This window comes from Protomyctophum bolini, assembly GCF_963924005.1.
Source record: "Protomyctophum bolini genome assembly, chromosome: 17".
NCBI lineage: Eukaryota > Metazoa > Chordata > Actinopteri > Myctophiformes > Myctophidae > Protomyctophum > Protomyctophum bolini.
The window spans coordinates 20,348,278-20,368,792 of record NC_137878.1 but is presented as its reverse complement, the minus strand read 5'-3'; the positions used below and the strand labels follow the sequence as shown (position 1 = coordinate 20,368,792).

The 20,515-nt window shown below is 42.7% G+C and overlaps 1 protein-coding gene across 1 annotated transcript in view; it reads right to left on the bottom strand.

Annotated features, from left to right (window-relative positions):
- Positions 1-237: 237 nt before the first annotated feature.
- Positions 238-20,515, bottom strand: part of ptp4a2b (protein tyrosine phosphatase 4A2b) — a 36,674-nt gene continuing 16,396 nt past the window's right edge. The window contains exons 2-7 of the mRNA XM_080786793.1: positions 12,173-12,470; positions 11,718-11,832; positions 10,669-10,761; positions 6,682-6,812; positions 3,058-3,132; positions 238-1,616 (exon numbers count right to left, since the gene is read on the bottom strand). Of these exons, the coding sequence (XP_080642919.1) occupies positions 1,505-1,616; positions 3,058-3,132; positions 6,682-6,812; positions 10,669-10,761; positions 11,718-11,832; positions 12,173-12,177 (531 nt within the window). The 5' untranslated portion in view covers positions 12,178-12,470 and the 3' untranslated portion in view covers positions 238-1,504. The remainder of the gene's footprint in view (positions 1,617-3,057; positions 3,133-6,681; positions 6,813-10,668; positions 10,762-11,717; positions 11,833-12,172; positions 12,471-20,515) is intronic.

The following is a 20,515-nucleotide window of genomic DNA, read 5'->3' as shown; positions in this document are numbered from 1 at the left end:
ACACACACACACGCTGTATATACATATACTGCACTAGAAGGATATTAAATGAAAGCTAATGCTATAGCTTCCTTTTTGCAGTGTACAGACAGTGCCATTGTCAAATGTTCCTATGCAAGATGTAAACTTTAATAATTGTTCCACTATAACCTACAGAACCACACAGTCCACAAAACGATGGCTAACAATCACAGTGGTGTGCAGGTGATAAAGAGAGCAAGAAAAATAAGACAGATGTGCTTTTTATTTCAATTTATTTGTCTTTTAAGAACCAATACGAATTGGGGATGTCTTCAAAATGAGTACAATAATAAAAAAACTGACCATTTGCCTTTCTTTCCACCCATTTTCCTTCAGAGTGAGAGTAAGGTTTTAACAGTTGGATCTTAGGCTGCGTGTCTGTGTTTTTTAATAATGTCATGTTCCGGGAAGTCCTATTATAAAACCCAGTCAAAAGGAGTGAGCAGCCATTGGTGAATGGACTAAAGTACCTGTCAAAACAATTGCCAAGTGTCTTCACATGTTCAACTGCCTGTGTGAGTGGATAGACAGTGTGTGCGTGTGTTGTCAGTGTGTTTGTGTGCACACAAAGGACGGTCAACAGTGTTTCGTGGACTTTTCCAAGGTGGATTGATTATTGCACTCCCGTGAGATTTAAAGAAAAAACACAAAGTGGAAAAACAACATGGCTCTAAAATAATAATAAAAAATAAAATAAAACAAATTGGATGACTAAGAGTCCTTACCCCTGCCAAACTCTAGACTGCCACACTAATCATAGCAAGTGAATAAATATAGCCGACATATTTAAAACTAAGGAAAACCCCCTAAACTGAAAGTGACTTGAAGAAAGTAAAGGAGGGAGAGACATTACTGCATTTTCAGTGGAACCTTTTCAAGATAGTTTTGTGTGCAAAAAAATAATAAACACACCAATACCAAAATGGACTGTTGTAGTAATATTATAATCATGTGCTGAAGGATTTAAAAGTAGTTTTAAAAAGGTACATGTCCCCTGGGCAATATTAAATGAAATAAAATTCATAACATTTTTCATCATTGTACAACTTACATACGTGTGTGTCTGTGTATGTGTGTTTTTGTGTAAAATAGAAATACACAAATGAAAAACAAAAAATGGAAAAAAAAACAAAAAAAACAATTCATGCCATGATTAAATCTGATAAAAAGAAAAAAAAGAAACAGGATGGACTTCAGTTTGAAAAATCTGGCCCGTGGTTGAACACTAGTAACCGGGAGGCGGGCCTATCTGTGTGCTTTGACCTTCTCATTCATTGGTTCGGCTGGTGAATCCCTAGATCTGGACTCATTCATTCGATCACCCGTTCGCTCGTGTGATCAATTTACCATGATTCCATGTTAACAAATCATCACAATAATTACTTGATAGCTTTCTGTTCATTTGCGTCTCCCCTTTGTTGGAATAGTTTCCCCCACTAGACTGTTGCACATTAAGAAGTGTTGCGCTGATGACTGATATAGCCTACTGCATGCAGCAGTTGTGGCCGTTGTTATCCTTGAACCGCAGGCGCATTTTGGGTCTGTATTTCTCGAGGTAAAGAAGCTGTTTCGAGTTGAAGGCTCCACGTCTCTTCCTGTGGAGGAAGAGGACAAATGGGAGAAAGTAAATTAAAATGATTGATGGGACTCATAAATCCGTGACGGGGCCAGTAAAATAGCAGCGTCATCATCCTTGGCTAACTGTCACCAAACTCAAAAAGCTCAATCGCACTTAAATCAGACACTTATCTTTTATGGACAAAACGTCGATTTTACCCAATCTGTGTGACAAACTACAACACAACTAATACATCTGCAGTAGTTGGAGGTGGATTCCCTACTCTTCCATCGTTTAAATTAAAAACTGGTGTTTTGTAGGTCACCTAATGGTCCTTAAACTGAAACCTTAAATTAAAATAAAAAAAACTTAAAAAAAAACTAAAAGCTTAAATGGTCCTTAAACCTTAAACTGAAAAGGTGCAATATATTCCTTGGACAGGCCATCAGAGCTGGCTCCATAGCAATGTAATCCGTGCTTTTTCGTCTATTTAATTGAACAAAATCAGACCCGTCTGAAGTGAGTGGTGCTGTGCTGTACTGTACTGTACTGTACTGTACTGTACTGTACTGTACTGTACTGTACTGTACTGTACTGTACTGTACTGGCCATCCTCCCTGGCCTGTGAGTGTCTGTGTCTATGTAACAGTGACACTTGGTGTTGAACAAACGCTATAACGCTATTTTCGTGCTCGGACACAGCCAGACAGCCAGGGACACAGCCACACACATAGCCGATTCAGAAACGTTACACTTTTACCTGCTTTTTACTAACACTAACATTACAAAGATGCCCAGAACATCGGGATGAACCTGTGTACTTTATGGCTGCTCCAACAGTAGTGGAAACATAAAAAAAAATAACGGAATGTCAAAATATCTACCGTGGTGGCTGAGACCAGAGCCATACTTTATACCTCATACTTTAATGCTTAGTATGAGGTATAAAGTACAGCAGCATTGTGTTCCTAAAACAGAAAGATTGTGTATTGGGTAAGACTGACTGTTATGTATCTTTTAGGACCTTTCACTGCTTTGTCTCAACCATTACTATATGGCTCTGGTCACAGACACCGCAGTAGATATTTTGACATTGCGTTTTTTTTATGTTGCCACTACTGTTGGAGCAGGCATAAACTACACAGGTTCATCCCGATGTTCTGGGCATCTTTGTAATATTAGTGTTAATGAAAAGCAGTTTTTTTAATCCCAAAAAAGCAACATTTTTCACAGATTAAAAACAAATTCAATGATTTTTTCCCTGTAATTTCATGAAGAAATCCAAGAAACATCTAAGAAATTACATGAATTAGAAAATGAATATTTAAGTGAAGTAGTGAAAATAGTCGATCTACAAGCTCACAACAGATCTGCTATCGTCATTCGTTTGGGTCCCGGGAAAACATCTCTCTTTTGGGTCACGGGCTAAAAAGTTGGGGAACCACTGGTGTAGTGCATGGGGGGGGGGGGGTACTTACTGCCTTATGAACTGCACCGCATCCTCGTACTTCATCCCACATTCAATGAGGGCTAAGGCTACCAAGACCGGAGCTCTGATAGAGGGACGGGGAAATAAAGCATGGAGGAGGAGACAGAGGAAAGGGAGAGAAGAAAACAGTTAAATGCCAAGGTTCACATGGTTTCATAGTTATAAAAGGTGGGGAGGGGGGGGGGGACCTGGGAAATGGGCCTGGGAAATCAACATGGGGTCCACGGGTTCACTGCTGCTGCTGCCCTGCTGCTGTGCCACACTCACACCCAGGGCCCCATACGCACACACACGCACACACTGCGATAAGTTACAGTAAGACAACTTTCTCTGGTTGTAAGACAACTTTCTCACCAGAGATATACTGGCGGGGGGGGGGGGCTCCTTTTTTTTTCGTCGTGTCACATATCCATGCTGACAGAGCATTTGCTCAAGTGGGTTTCCTCTCCCTCTCTCTCACACACACACACACACACACACACACACACACACACACACACACACACAGGAGAGGGATTGAGGCAAATGAGAATAAAATGGATAAGAATGAGAAAGTTGTGACAGGCAGGGGGGTAAGAAGAGTGCACGGGAACAGACAAACAACAAACTTCCAAATAGTAGCCTCCTCCCACGCCGGGGGACTCTGGTGTAAAGCAGACGGGAGCATGGTGGCCGACTTGACAGAATGTTGGCTGCCGTAAACATTTACAAAAATTTACTTCACCCATTTTGACCTGAGATCAGATTTTTTAAATGTCTTCTACATCCTACATTCAGTTTTCTGAAAAAGCTATGTTTCTATGTCAGTCGTTCTTCGATTTTTCAAAAATAGCAGACCTACAAGCTCGTAGATCTGCTATTTTTCAATAGCTATGTTTAAAACACCAAAAGGGGTTCCCGCCCAAAATGGGTTAAGGAATCTACTTACTTTACTTGAGTATTTCCGACCAATTTTCAATACTTTTACTCCACTACATATCGGATCCAAATGCTTTAGTTACTAGTTACTACTAATTTGTAATTATTATTACAAAACATGCGTTAACCACTTTACCACTTTAAGTACATTTTGATGCCAATGCTTTTGTACTTTTACACAAGTACATTTTGAATTCCAGGCTTACTTGTAAATGGAGTACTTCTACATTGCAGTAATGATACTTTTACTTGAGTAAAACAATAGAGTACTTTTTCCACCACTGGGTGTAAACAAACGGCAGGCCCAAATGACTGCGGTAAACAAAGAGGGGAGATGAACACAGAATCACCAGCCTGCCCAATACTGGGAATTATACAGTATCTGGAATTCCACTCAATGCAAAAAAAAAAAAAAAATCACACCCGTGTGAAGTAAGTGGTGCAACTGCGTGCGGGCGTCCCCGGGGGGTCCCCGAAACGTCCAGACCCACAGGAACACACCCAGGGTGCCGGCACGGTTCCGGCGAGCCGTCCCACGTCCGAAGCGGTTGAGAAATTACAGTTGCCGTGTGGGGGTCAGTCTACTGTACTGTCACACCCGAAATCATATACAGTTAATGTGTGTGTTAGGCTGCGCAACAGTGACACTTGGTTGTGAAAACCAACCTAACACTATTTTCGTGCTCGGACAGACCCAGCCAGCCAGCCGCCACACCCACGGACACACAAAGCTACTTAATGAAGTGGTTGCACCACTTTAAAAAAGGAAGAGGCCTGGGTCGTGGCTCAGCGGTCCAGGCACCTTGGCCGGTAGTCCAAGTCTGGCAGTGTGCCACGGGTTCGACTCCCGAACACCGGCAGCTACAGTATTGTTGGAAGATGTTTTCACGCTAGCAGAGGAGTAGACTAGTGCGTCATGTGGCCTTTGTCAGTTTCTGCACATTATGTTATGCCTGACTTATACTTGCCGAAAACAGCAGATCAAAACAAGCTCATGTGTCACACTGCAAAGGGAGCTTGTAGATCTGCTTTATTCGGTGCTTGACACCAAGTTTGAATCGGGCCTCGTCAACGTGATTACCTTGTAATTCTTAGTCACATGGGCCACTTTTCCGTGTGTGTGTGCGCGTGCAAATCACTGCCTCTACCTCATGACCAAAAGGCACAGGCTATAATTGTGCCTCTTCGCTTCCCCAGACCCACAGTCACTTACTGGCTCTTGTGTCACTCTTGATAGATGATCCAACCAGCTGATTGTCTATTTACAGATGCCCCACACAGTGGCAGAGACAAGGGAGGAGGCCAACCACTAGAGACCCGGAATGAATCACCGGCCTGTGATAAAGACGACACCCCGAGCAGCAACGGGGGCAGGCTACAAAGAGTGTGGGCCGTCTGGCTCACGCTCAGCCACGATGGAGCGAGCTGGACGATCGATAGCAAAGGAGCCGAGCAAGGAGACGGGTGGGAGGGGAGCTGGGGGTGAATTTTTGGAGCCAATAGCAAGTTGACAGCCAAAACAATTTGTGATTACTATTTCCTCTCATGATTTTTAAAGGATGGAAATTAATGGTATTAATTTCCCTATGCAGATTGTGCCCAGTACATCTGCCATTTAATTATCACAACAGAACCAGAAGTGATATTTTCATGTGTGCCTAAAATAAATACAAATGTAAGGAAGAACTCAAAAACAGTGTGTTGTGGACCTAATGGGAAAGGGCTGAGGAGTCTATGAGGAGTTGCTGGTCTCTCTGAGGCCAAGGGGAATAAAATAGGCCCTGGTCCAGAGCACTCTCCAGGAGCCGGTGAAACAGCAGCACTACGCTGACTGACTAATACTTACAAAAAGGCGGAGTCCAGTAGGAAACAGCCAGGATCATCAAGTGCAATAGTCTAGTGAGATAATGCAAGCTTAGTATCAGGTACCAAATCTTCAGAGGCCAACATCTTAAGAGTATAGGAGCCAAAGTGATTATACACAGAGAAGCTTAAAGGCATCTGTCTCATTGGCTTCAACTCCATCCAGCTTCTCAACAGGTGGCCCGACAACAATATTCAGCCACAACATGACCTGGATATCAAATCATAATCATCAGTTAGCCGAATTCTTACACTACACCTTTAGTTTGTGCCACATCTTAATAGCATAGTGACAATAGATTAATAGTCTGTTATCGGTATCGCATGCTTATTTGACAATAAGCCTCCACCAAAGTTCCAAAGTGGAAGTTACAATGTGGTTGTATAGGAAGGGGGGGGCGGGGCAGCTAAAATGATTTGAAATCATTTTAGTTGCCCCCTAAATACTGAATCGAGCAACTTAAAAACTGTCTGGGGCGTTCACAAAAGCCTGAGTAGAGCAGTAGACGATAAAATGACCAAAAGATATTTTGAAAGTGAAATATCCTTTTAAGCGATCAGATGGGTGGGCCACGGACACTTTTGAGATTTGGGAACCGCTGCTGTACATATTTAAACAGCAAGTAATAACTGGTGAATATATCAGTACGAGCCCTTTGCATCTGTGTGGCCTCTGAAGTTAAGCGTCTTACCGCTGAACTGACCTATAGGACCAATTTACAAGACCTGTCTTTCTTCTTCCTTATTTTGATTGGTTTGTTCGTTTTTTTTATCATTGTATGTTTTTCATATTAATTGTCCTATTGTTGCTGTACGGCTTTAGGGTACTCACCGGCCTAGGCCCGCCACACAATGCACAGCAATGCAGCAGCCAGGTTCCTCGCGGAACTTTGTCTTCAGCAGGTTGAGCCAGTCGTCCACGATCTGTGTGGGAGGAGGGGCGCCATCATCGAAGGGCCAGTCCTGTGGTGACGGGAGCAAAAGGAATAGGAGGGGGAAAAAGCATTGTATGCATTATTTCAGATGTAGACGTGAATAGAGACAGGAAAAATGGGAGACAGGGGTTCCCCGCATTTTCACTTTTAATCTTGTGAAATAAAACCTGTTCCTAGAGGTCTTCTTTGGGGTCTAAAGTATTCCTTGTCGTGGGACAATTTTATCAGTTTTATTATTGTTTCCCCAATTGTTTCTTTTTTTTATCCGTTTACTTTCAACAGATTTGTGGAATCATGATGATTTATATTAGGGATGTCAGTAACTGATAGTTTCCCAGCCGGTTAGACGATAGGATTAACCGGGTCATTAACGGATAGTGGTTGATTTTTTTTTTCTTTTTTAATAGGCTACCCCAAATGTAATATGCATGTATAGGCTACATAATTAAAGTTGGTAGACGAATGGTATACATTTATTTATGCTCCTTTTTAAAAGACAAACTAAAAAGCAACATTTAACAATATAAATAAATTGTTGTAGGCTTAATCATCAATAAACAACGCATCTCATCTGCATGCATCTGCGCGTCTACAGTACAGAGGTCCGCCGGTTCTAGTCCAAAACATAAATAAATCCAGTCCAAATCTGAGCAACCTATACCTATAAAGCCACTGGACGCATGGGGCTAAGCCTTTTTTTATTATTAACTCAATGTCTGCCAACGACCTAATTGACCTCTTTTTTAGCAACTCCCACAGCGCCAACGACGTCTTTGTCGTCTTTTTCAGACGGGTATAACATTGGACCAAAAAAAAAAAAAAAAAAAAATCTTTTTTTTTTTTTTTTTTTTAAACAAAAAAAAGAAAATTTAAATTAAATAAAAAAATGTATAGAGACTGGCGCTTAGGGACTTTTTGGCACTTCTTAAAAGCGATGAATGAGTTAAGGAAGATCAGCATGCATGTCACCGTGTTCTGTTTGTTGACTTTTCGCTGACGAGAAAACTCTCAAACATCGATAGCACATGGCTAACTTGATAGCCGTAAGCCGTGCCAGTGTGGGGACTCGAGGAGACGGATAGGAGGAGGAGGTTGAGGAGGAAGCGACAGCGGCTGTAAACGTTCTCCCTCCAGGCCAAATGGCCAATAATGGATTTAATGATGTAGGTCTCTGCATTGATACGGTCGACATGTGTTAATCTCGTCTCGCTGTCAGCCTGTCACTCGCTTACATTTTGACTACCGCAACGCTACCGTTGTAGGCTTGTAGCCAACTAGCCATTGAAGTACAACAGAGAACTTTGGGACATTGAGGGGGCAGAAAACAGAGCCCGAGCTCTGATGTGCAACATGACAACTGTTTTAAAGTATTGTACAGTGACAACTACAGTCTCTGTAATGTTTATGTTGTACTATTATACTATTTATACTATTGTACTATTTATTATTATGCAAATTAACCGTTAAAGCTGATAATATCCGGATGTTTCTTAACGGTCGGCTAACCGGTTAACCCCTGACATCCCTAATTTATATACTATTCTCCTCTGAATTAACCTCTGCCCTTCTCTGTTGCTTTATACCATTTGTCTCTCTATACCAGTGGTTCTCAACCTGTGAGAAAGACCGGTTCTGCATCAAAAGTAATAAACACACTATAATATATTATTTGACAATTTGGCCAATGTTTGACCAGTTTTTATAAGAAAGAGGCAAACAGTTGTGAGCTTTCCATTTTCACAATATTTAACGGAGTCAAACAAAATGTAATGCTTAATCAACTCCTACAATTCAATTTTCGTCCGGGTCCCCAGTTAAAATATGATTATTTTGGGGTCACAGCCTTGAAGGTTGAGAACAGAGCAGTGGGCTCTATACCATAAGCGCATGTTTACTGACGTGTGCATGCTGATAAGCTCCACTTACACATGCCGAGGAAGGCACGGAAAAGAGACAGGATGACCTTTTGCTTCAGGTTGGTTTTATCTACAAGCTGTGGTTGCCAAAGCAAAGAAAAGAAGGTTGATATGATACAATACAATCCTAACTACTCTATACAAGTATCCAAATGTACAGAGCTGGTTAGACTTAAGTGACATACATAGTCTTACATAAGATCTGTGGGGCGAAATTAGGAGTGAAGGGGAGAAAGATTTCTCACATTTTGTCCATCACATCTTCTCTGTCTGATTGATACCAACCTGACATACAGTACGGTCAACTCGCAAAAAGTACCTGTGGTGACCTTTGGGCAGTAGAGAGCAAGAAAAGTTTTCCTCTGGTCCTGGACTCCCTCTTTCTCCAAAACGGAGAAGAAACATTCACAGAACCAACATAGGAAGCTCTTTGGTACGGTGTTAAAATAGTTCGGTGTCCAGAGTAATATAGTAAGAGAGTGGCGACATTAGCGTTGACTCCCATTGTAACAATGGGATGCGGAAGTGCTCATTCTATCCCAATGGGATAGTTCCAGCCATAGGAGCAATGTTTGGAACTATAGCTCATAGGCACCCGCTTTGCGACGAGATCAAAGCATGTCGCTACTCTCCTACTCTACACCATACTAAGCCAAATCTAAAGTGATTGTTATAATTCAAAAGGTCTCTATTATCTGTAAAGAGTCTATTTTAACGTGGCGTACCACTCAGATTTGTATTACCTCTATATGTGGAAAGTGGATTTGTCAGTCAGACCTGCTCCATTGGAGTGATGATCACACTGATCATTGATTTTACCTACCTTTGCGCACTCAGAGGTATGATATAATAAATGATTTGTGCCACCGGTGTAGATTCCACAAGTGCTGAAACTATGCATAAAAACAAAAAACGTACGAGCGCCTCTCACCCCCACTGTACGTGAAAACCTGTCTGCGTACACCATGTTGCAGCCTTCAGAGAGAGTTATAAAGTCAGATGGAGAGAAGGGTCAGGGTGGAGCCCCACCAGGGTTTATTTATGTGGGCCAGGAAAGCCTTCAACACAGCAGGACACAGACACTTGAGGACAGAGCAAAGCCACATGTAGTGTTGATTTTGACAGCACATTTTTATTTTAGTCAGTCTTTTAAATAAAACTTAACTGAGTTTGTTATATTTCAGTCATTTGAAATGTTTTAGTGTTAAGTCTAGTTTTAGGCAACTAAAATGTATTTTGGCTGATTTTACATGCTGAAAATAGCAGATTGGATATTGTCAGCATGCGACCAAACATAAAATGACTCGTCAATTTAGTCTTAGTCATCATAGCTTAGTTTTTATTCAGCTTTCGTCAGTGGTCGACGAATAATGTTCGTCATAATTTTAGTTGACGAAATAAACACTGCCCACATGAAAGCATGCATGCAGATCCACGCTTAAGAACCAACACACTGCCTTAGAATAGTTTTAACTGACTGCAATTAATTTACTGTTAGGGATGTATTTTACTTTAAAAAGAAAAATCACAGCATTTCTTCTCTCTTCAGCCCAAGTGGGAAATTGGCATCAGGCATCAGCAAGCTTGTTTGTTGACTCTACTAGCCACTTTGATGGGTAATTAGCAAATCATTGGTAGGATTTGTGAAAATCCATGTGGTGGTAGAGTTTTAGAACCCACCAACTAGTAGATGGATAATATCTTGTGTGCCTTTTTCAAACCTAGCAAGTCAAATGAACCTTTCTTTGAACTTTGAGACAGTGACACATGCAGGCACATTTAAGAAAAGAAAAAAATGGGACAAAAAGTTCCCTTTTCCTCTTGAGAATTAACTGGAAAGAACAAGAACATGCAATATGAAACCACCAAACTGTCGTGTGTGTGTACACATGACACGCGAGACTGAGCTGTTTGGGGTGTGTGTGTGTGTGTACAGTATGGTACGAACTGGTATGTGTACATTCTTACCAGGACTTGGATCCCCTCCTTCTCGACTGGAGCCTTGTCATAGGTGGCGTCACAAACTCTCACTAGTGTGTTCACCTCACACTTTTTCAGCTCCTGACAGACATAAGAGAGGATGCATTTATTAAACATGCAGAAGCATTTGCACGTACATTTAGTTTTGTATCGATACCCTTGAACTGTTACGTTCAACTTGAAACTTGAGACGAGGAAGTTGTACATGCACAAATTTGGGCATGTACAATTTCCTGGTCTCAACTGCACATGTTTCTTTCCTTACAGGGAGCAACATGGCGTCCACCGTAAGGTCTTCGCTTCTCTTTAGATAGTCCTTGGACTACATCCTCACCCTATAGAGCGCCGCAGTCCCGCCCCCTCGAAAGACCCAGAAAATAAATCCGTTCATTTTCCATAGACTTTTCAGAAAGTATTTATTTTAAAACGTTTACGCCACGGACAAAGCCAACTCTTGTCGTGACAAATCATGACAATAAACACAATGTTTTGGGCCAAACAAAGAATTTGAAAGTAGAAATAAACGGCAGGTTACATTTTTTGTTGTTTTTCTTCTTTTTAATTATTTGTTTGGTCCAAAATATTGTGTTTGCTGTCATGATTTGTCACGACTCGAGTTGGCTTCGTACGACGTTTAAAAGGTCTTTGAATAAATACTTTACGAAATGTCTATGGGAAAAATGCATTGATATTCATTTCCTGGGCCTGAAAGGGGGTGGGACTGCGACGATCTATACAGAAGGAGCAGTGCACCAAAGCATTATGGAAATTGTAGTCCAGGAAGGTAGTGTGCCCAGTGTCCATGACATCAGAGACACTGGGCTCACTGCTAAAATCTAAAACATTTTTTTGGTTTGTGTCCCTTTAAGCCATACCCTATTATTAGCCTACCCTATTGCAAAGTAATGACTCATGATTAAAAAAAAATACTTTGGAGGATTGTACGCCATCTTTATTTATGTATTATTGTGAGGACATATGGGGCCTCACAAAGACAACATGACAAGACCATTTATTTAAACAAAAAAGGGTCGTACCTCAGTGAACTTGTTGAGCGTGGCATTGGTGGGATTGTGGGTGATGAGGAACCTCATGCACTCGTAGGTGATCTCGACTGCGGCGGGGCGGTTCATGTTCATGTTGGCAAGACGGCTTAAAAAACAATTACAATACAATACTCTTACAAAATGAAGGTGACTTTTGGCTCAGATGACAGCAAGGACTTCTAGTAGGTTTATGTTTTTGTTTTTTTGTTTTTTTTAAAAGGTAAAATAAATTAAAAAGAAAAAGACTGGTGCAAAGGGATGGTCAGGAAGATATAACAACAAGTGCACAACTATGGGATGATGTATAAAGAGGGGGTAAAAAAATATTATGAACTAGTCCTCCAGGGTGTAAAAAATAGAATTATACAATAAAAAAATATATATATTTATTTATATAAAAAAAAAAAAAAAAAAAGGAGACTATCCAGGAGTTTCCAATCGTTTACCCCATTCAGGAGAGCTGTTTGTGATTGGCTGTTCAAGAAGAAAGCGGAAACGATAGATGTCTCTTATCGGCTGGGACAGAGCAGAGCAGTCTGGCCAAGGACTACGCAATTTCCCAGGGGACTTTGAAAGATGCAGAGGTTCCCAGTGTGCTGGCAGTCAGGGGGGTTTCTGGGTAGCGTAGTCCCGCAGGGGGCGGCCGATTCACTTCTCCACGGGGGCGAGGTGCTGAGCCTGGCAGAAGTCTCCGCTGACACTCACATTCGCCATATATGTACGGCCCAAATCAACACAGAAACACTGTGGACACAAGAAAAAGAGAAGTTAGTTTAACCATCTGAAAAGAGGTCAGTTTAATCAGTTGATAAACACATCTACCTTAACTGTTCACCCATCTGATTTGTAGCTATATGTGAACCAGTGGTACTGTAGATTCATCATCACTTCGTTTTGCAATAATTAAAGTAAAGTTTGCTGAGGAGAGCCATTGGCGCCACCAGTTTTCACCTTACTTACTCAACACTGTGTGTCTACCCAACAATTACCACAATTCTAGGTTACATCATCCACTCAATGCGCCCGGAAGAAAAGTGAGCGACAACATGGGTGTGCACACATGCTTTTCAAGAACGGTGCCTCACAGAGCCTGTAATGTCTGGTCTTTAACCAAATAGAGTGGACTCAGTCATCCTGTGCCAAGACCTCAGCAATCTAACACCGGCCGCCGCAAACTGGCTGGAACTGTCTCAAAGCAACACAGGAGGGAGAGAGTGAGCGGTAGGGAGGGAGTGAGGCAGGGAGGGAGATAGGGAGATGAGGACAAGTCGACACAGAGGAGGCTATCACTCGGCTGGTGCACACAAGGTAGTAGGAGGGAGGGAGGGTGGGAGAAAGGTCTGGACTTTAGCACCATGTCACAGCCCATAGTCACAAGGTGAGGATTACAGGGTGGGCAAGGCTTCAAACGGCCTGGCATTTTTAACATCCCACGCTCCCCTCCTCATTCACCTCCTCAAGACCCTGACATTTGACTCTCTCTCTCTCTCTCTCTTCAAGGTACCTTCTCTCACTTTGCTATGGCAAACTATCACGTGTGGGGGTTCTGTTAGGTAGAGATCCGAGTATGTGAGCAATATCCATATACTGTATTGTTGGTTCAATCTTCAGCCTCTTCTTCCTGGCTCTATGGTTTCTATTGGCAGAACCAATGTATTTAACTCCCTGACAATGTCCCATTCTCACTTATTCTCCAAGCAATTGCCAACCACAGAGCCTGTGTCAAGTGTGTCATCAAAGGGGAGTGCCGTAAAACAACTCTTCCCTCATGGTTTCTCCTCTTCGAGTGCCTCCACTGCAGCCCTTTCGCACGTCCTTTTTTTTCATATTTGGCATCTGCTACAAGGCCACACAACAAAATGGCCTCTGCTCCGACATTCTCTCTGATGCCTTCAATTATGCTTCTGAAATGTACAGAACACAATGTGGCAATGAATGTGACCACGCAGACAGGCCGAGTTTGGAGTGGAAAGATGAGTGCGTAGGGAAGGGGTGGGGGAGCTTGGGCACAAAGGAAACCTCTTCAGCGGTTTGTTTTCATCGGCCTATAATCCTTCAGCAAGACAGCGGTTAGGGACAGGAGCAGCGGAGATGGGTAGACTATAGGGGCTGTTAACCAGACAGCGGGTAGGGACAGGAGCAGGGGAGATGGGTAGACTATAGGGGCTGTTAACCAGACAGCGGGTAGGGACAGGAGCAGGGGAGATGGGTAGACTATAGGGGCTGTTAACCAGACAGCGGGTAGGGACAGGAGCAGCGGAGATGGGTAGACTATAGGGGCTGTTAACCAGACAGCGGGTAGGGACAGGAGCAGGGGAGATGGGTAGACTATAGGGGCTGTTAACCAGACAGCGGGTAGGGACAGGAGCAGGGGAGATGGGTAGACTATAGGGGCTGTTAACCAGACAGCGGGTAGGGACAGGAGCAGCGGAGATGGGTAGACTATAGGGGCTGTTAACCAGACAGCGGGTAGGGACAGGAGCAGGGGAGATGGGTAGACTATAGGGGCTGTTAACCAGACAGCGGGTAGGGACAGGAGCAGGGGAGATGGGTAGACTATAGGGGCTGTTAACCAGACAGCGGGTAGGGACAGGAGCAGGGGAGATGGGTAGACTATAGGGGCTGTTAACCAGACATTCACCTGTGGATTATTACTGGGCCCATGAAAGGGGGCAGACCCAAGCAGCAGACAGAGGGACACTGGGACAGAGACAGATAAACAGAGAGGGACACTGGGACAGACGGACAGTTATGATCAAGAGGTGAACGCACATCCGCAAAATGCAACGGGTGCAGGATCCAAAAGAATAAATAAGAAAGGAGAATAAGAGGAGATCCGCACACCGTTTTAAAATGCAATACAACTTTTCAGCCTCAGGGGCCTTCGTCAGGTATCACAGCTGACGTCAGGTATCACAGCTGACGAAGGCCCCTGAGGCCGAAAAGTTGTAATGTTTTCCGCTCTGTTGTCAATAAAATGTTTTGGGAGCTTTTTAAAACGGTGTGTGGATCTCTCCTTTCCTTTCACAGACAGACAGATAAACAGAGAGAGCTTGGGCTCAAGATGATAAGAAACTGAATAGATGCAGAGAGACCTGACTTTTTTACTGTGGTAATTTAGTATACAAATAAGATTAAGTTAATCTAGGGACAGCAGAGAAGAGCGGTGACTGTTGACCAAGTAGCCGTAGCATAATTCCCCACGCAGTCAGTCTACATGCATGGGCGTAAGCGCTATTCAGCTATCTGTACAAGTGGAGTTAATTTGAGGAAGCTACGGTTGCAGACTGGCTCAGGCCACAGAGACTCATCACAGCTACCTGCCTTCCGCTTCAGCGTTGGAACTCATGCAAATCACTCTCAACTGCGCAGACAGGTTCTGCTGTTATACATCAGAGCACCAACAGAGCAAGGACAAAGAAAACTTGGGTTGACACTTGACAGTCTGTTTGCAACAGAGTACACAGGTCTAAACACCACACAGGAAAGACAACAAGTAGTATAACATTGTCAGCAGGCTGTGAGCCCAATAGACAGTTTCACTGCAGTCGAGTCAACACAAATATACTACCGGTATACATGTTTGAGTTGACCAATAACAAACAGTTTTCCTGTGTTCACAGGCACCGACAATGATAACACAACAACATACCACAGACTCAGTCACATGACACAAATTGCCTGATTAGATGCATGCCTTCCAGCTACTTCCTCAATGGGTGTAGAAATGATCCAATAGGCAGCCCACGTACAGGCAAAACAAACTAGTAATATAGCATTATCTTAACACTAAGATCCCAAATGCACATCCTTGTTAAATAAGTATAATACATTAGCGCTGAACGATGGACAGAATTGCAATGACTATGTGTTCACATTTTGTATTTGTTTCCACTGTTTCTACAAGTGATTGTAGAAACAGTAGAAACAAAGTATTCTTAAAAATGAACCAGCCTCTTTAAGGGAGAGGTCAGCCGCCCATCAGAGAAAACAACTAGTTCTTGCCCACACTTCATGACTTTAGGTGAGAGTAGGAACGAAGATTGCACGGTATATCCAGAGCTCTGCCTTTGGGCTCAGCTCTTTTTTCATCACATCAGTGCTGTAAAGCGACTGCAATACCGCACCTGCTGCTCCAATTCTCTGGCTGATCTCCTGGTCCGTCCTCCCCTCACTAATGAACAAGACCCAGAGATACTTAAACTCCTTCACCTGGGGCAACGTCTCATTCTTGCAGTATGCAGTAGTAATTCTTGAAATTACTAAACCTGGCTACTGTACTGATGTGAAGTGCTCCTTTTATTTAAAAAGGAGAATTCCGGATTAACAATTTTGCAGTTAACATTAAATTAACATTTTGTAGTTTCCCCGGTTGGACGTGGTGTAGAAGGAACACGTTATTCCAACCAGTTCCAAATCAGGCTGGCCAGGGGGAGGCAGTTTAGAGACCAGGATTGGATTACTACATGTGAGGGTACCTACCTAGTACCTACTAGTGGTGTCAACAATAATCCATTCTGCAATGCATCGCGATTCGTCCGTCGATGCACCAACGAACAAATTTGCCTTTTTTTAACCTTTGAAGGTTTAAAAAAAAAAGGCGATTTTGTTCGTTGATTTAGATTCTAAACCAATCACAGCAATTAGGGGGTGGGACGTTAAGGACAGTCTCGTTTGTGATTCGCACATAATGCCATCTGTCTAGTGTAAACACAGAAGTCACCCTGCTACATGGAAAACACCATCACAAGAAGGAACAGACAAGCTAATGGCTTGTCTACGCAGTTTCTAAATAAACACCCGAATTAAACAGTTGTTTCACAGAGGGATCATTTTACCGCCTGGGGTTTACTACAGAAATCTGCAGGACATGTTGGATGTGAACCCTTTTACATTAGCTCTGGTCCATACAGCGTTAAGAACTTCTCCTTAACGCTATGGACCAGAGCTGGTTGGGCATTACACTACGCAACTAAAGTTATGTGCGTGCTCTGAAACATCACTACATCAGTGCTGCTGTGTACAGAGACTGACAGACGTTTATAGAATGTTGGGCCGCCTGCCTTAAAGAAATGTTGTCTTCATTGCCCCTAACCCCTCCAGTTGAAAACCACTTGCTGTCTGTGTGTGAGGGAGAGAGATAAATAAATGCAGGGTGTGTCGTATTTACACCAGACACCAGAGAGGATATTATTTTACAAGATTATATTGGTTCTCTAATATATTGATACATAAAAGTATATATGTAGTATAATACATAATAGTGCTGCCAACGAATATTCTATATCCGAATATAGTTTCGAATCATTTTTTTTTATTAATAACCGAATATATAAAATTAAGGTTCGAATTAAAAATAATAATAAAAAATATTTTTTGATTTATTATTATAATTAGTTTTCGGTGCCATGGGTAAGCGTTGTGACTTGTGAGCTTGTAGATTAGTTATATTTGCCACGCGACACGCCGACAACGGCATACATTGAAGAATAAATCATCTGCCTCGCACTCTTCCTAAACACAGACTATACAGCGCAGCGCAGCGCAGTTCTGATTGGCTGCCTCGTCTCCAGCCACGTTGCCTCAGAATTCTTTAGGGTCACTAATTTGAGCATAACAGCGGAGCGCTGCGCAGCTAGCCAGCTAAAAAGTTTCATAACGTCGGCAGCAGACCCACAGTCCACAGATAATAATAATGCTGCTGGTAATTAATTGATTTAATCAATTTGGGCTTGTTAGACAACACACAGATCTATCACTCATCAATCTTCAATCATGAAGCGACTTTATCCTTCAGGAAATTATAAAAAGTGTAGGCTATGCGTTGTGTTCCAACTCAGTTTTCAGCAACAACAATGCGCGGAGAGAGAGAGAGAGTTGCGCCAACAATGCGATCTTAAATGTTATGTCTCAGGTTGTATTGGTGTAAATATAATTATTAAAAAATCCGAATGGCTCGAATTGAAATCGAAATCCGAATGGCTCGAATTGCTCGAATCCACGTGGGTTTTTAAAACGAATATCCGAATCCATTTTTTGGACAATTACGGCAGCCCTAATACATAATACATTTGGGTGCATCCAGCTCTGACCGTATACAATATATAATTCTAAATGAAATATGTTGCTCAGAATGTCTGACTGTATTGACTTGCCATGTTGTGCACCAATATAGAAAAGATGCATCGTAGAATCGAATCAAAACCTGGTGAATCTTTTGGGCTGGGGACTCGTGTAATATTGCTATTATACAACAGTTACCCTTAAAAAACACATCAACTCAATTTCGTTATGGCCCGGGTGGCTGGAGTAGCCGTCTGGGCACATTGGCTGGCAATCCAGTCTGGCAGTGAGCCTCGGGTTCGACTCCCGATCCCAAGAGCCTTCACTGCGTGTCAGCGTACTGTACACCTATCCCTCTATAAAATAAAATACTGATTGTATAGCCTAGGTCCCTCAACCTTGGCCTCAGATTTATTTTTGTGATGTAGCTTGCACATATGCACAAATATATTACGCATGGACACACACACTTCTATGAAATGTCAGCTCCACTTACATAAAGGATAGGATGTGTGTGTGTGTGTGTGTGTGTGTGTGTGTGTGTGTGTGTGTGCGCGCGTGTGTGTGTGTGTGTTCGTTCTAAACTGGGAGAAAGGTCAGCAAGTTAAGACAGAGGCCTAGGCATTGGCCCAGAGAGAGCTCCCTTGATGCTCTGCTCCAAAGTCACGTGTTCCCTTGGAGTAGCAGTGTGATTGTAAGTTGCAGTAGGGGGCCAACTGATAGGGAGACCAGTCCCAAATCAGCTGGCCTCTGAAAGAAATCTCCCACACCGTGGCCACAGAGAGAGATAGAAAGGGAGAGACAAGAGGGGAAAAGAAAATATGGAACAAGAAAGTGTGGGAGAACAAAAGCATCGGTTGTACCAACCAAGTGATAAAAGTACCATCCTATCTGGAAAAAGATAGAACAAGAGGACCTAAACATGTGATAAAGAGAATGGGAACAAGCAGTATTGCGATTAGAGTTCTCAATGTCATCCCAAGCCCACGGCGCATAGCCGATGGAACCTGAAGGGTTATGGCTGGGCCAGAATGTATGATAGTCTAGATGGTCCAGGCTGCAATATGCCTCCACTTTCCACTAGGGTTGGGTGACGATACGAATATATCGGCAATCGTGAGCAAAATGTGAGCAAAATGCGAATCAATTTGGGCCAGCAGCAGCCACCGGTAGAAAACCCTCCTCCCCTTGAAATGGTATGCCCAAGCAGCCGCCCGCAACAGCATTAGGGTCCGACGCTCCGACCGTCCGGGGAGGAGAAGTTACTAGGGCAGGCTACATGTCACTCCAGTCCGGACCCAGTTAAATAACATACAGTTACACCAGAATGCACACTGCTGTCTTGTGTCTTATCACCCAACGTGCTTCAATGCACGGCCGTGAAGTCGGAGGGGAAATAAACAAATTAAGAAAAGACGAGCGAGTTACAACGCGTTAACATTTCAACAAGCTAAGCTAGCTGCTGCTTATCTGTTCAACTTCACTTCATCTCCGCCTGTAATTTATTGATCTTATTTTTTTAGCCCCAATACGTTCTCTCAGTCCCTACGCTCATTCTGTAGCATATGAGCGTAGGGACTGATGGAACCTACAGAATGAGCGTAAGGACTGAGGGAACGTATTGGGACTACTTATTTTGTTAAGGCTCATACATAGTCTGGATTTTCGGTGGTGAGGTGACCACCGAACTACAACATGACGTCACAAGCCGTGGTGAAGAGAAAACCACCGCCACCGCTACAGCCCTTCTCTCTGTTTTTACTCACCACCGCTCAATGTTATTTCAGCTCCGGTGGTCAGCTCACCACCGGAGTGGTGGTCACCTCATCACCGAAAATCCAGACTATGAATAGGCCTTTACCCTGACACCGCCGCTGCAAAAACAGACAAATCTACAAGCTCTCAACACGTAGCGAATGGCGCTGCAAAAACTGGCAGGACGCGACGCCTTGAGAGCTTGTAGATCTGGCTTTTTTACGACCAGTGAGCTGTACTTTTAGAACACGAATATATCGTCCATCGGCAATTTTTGGACAGACGATTGGTGATTGAAAACAAAAATGGCATATCGCCCAACCTTACTTTCCACACTCTAGCAGTATAGCCGTCTTAGGCTAGTTACTGCTTCTGCAGATTCTCCCTCTCATGTGCAAAGATTAATAAAATAGCCTACTGCTTGGCGTAAAACATAGAATGAAAGCATTAGATGGAAAAGTAACTTGTATACAAGTATGATTAACACAATGCTGCAACAGTTAATCCAACTAATCGGTTATAAGATAATAAGTTTAGTTTCAGACTAGTCTTTCAGACTTTAGTATAAGACTACATTTTTAAAAGTTTGAAATCTATATAATTCTGAACTTTATTAGGCCTAAGTGATAAATTATTTACTGGTAACGTTCAATTGAATGTATACACACAATACACAGACCATTTTGTCTGTGTATGTCATCTTATGTTTGTACGTAATACGTATTCAAATAGAGCTGCATAAATGAGCCATCAAGTGCAACAGAAAATGATTAATTTAGTCTAGTTGAGATTCAATCTAACTATTTGAGGCCTCTCAAATAGTTGAGGACAACACACACCCTTCACAAAGTTCACACCCATTACGAACCTCAAAACTCACCAAAAGGGCTCAGTCAGTGAATGTCAGAACAGGTCGGCTCCATATATGGAGATCTAAGGGTTGTAGAGATGTAGCCTACCTCCATCAGACT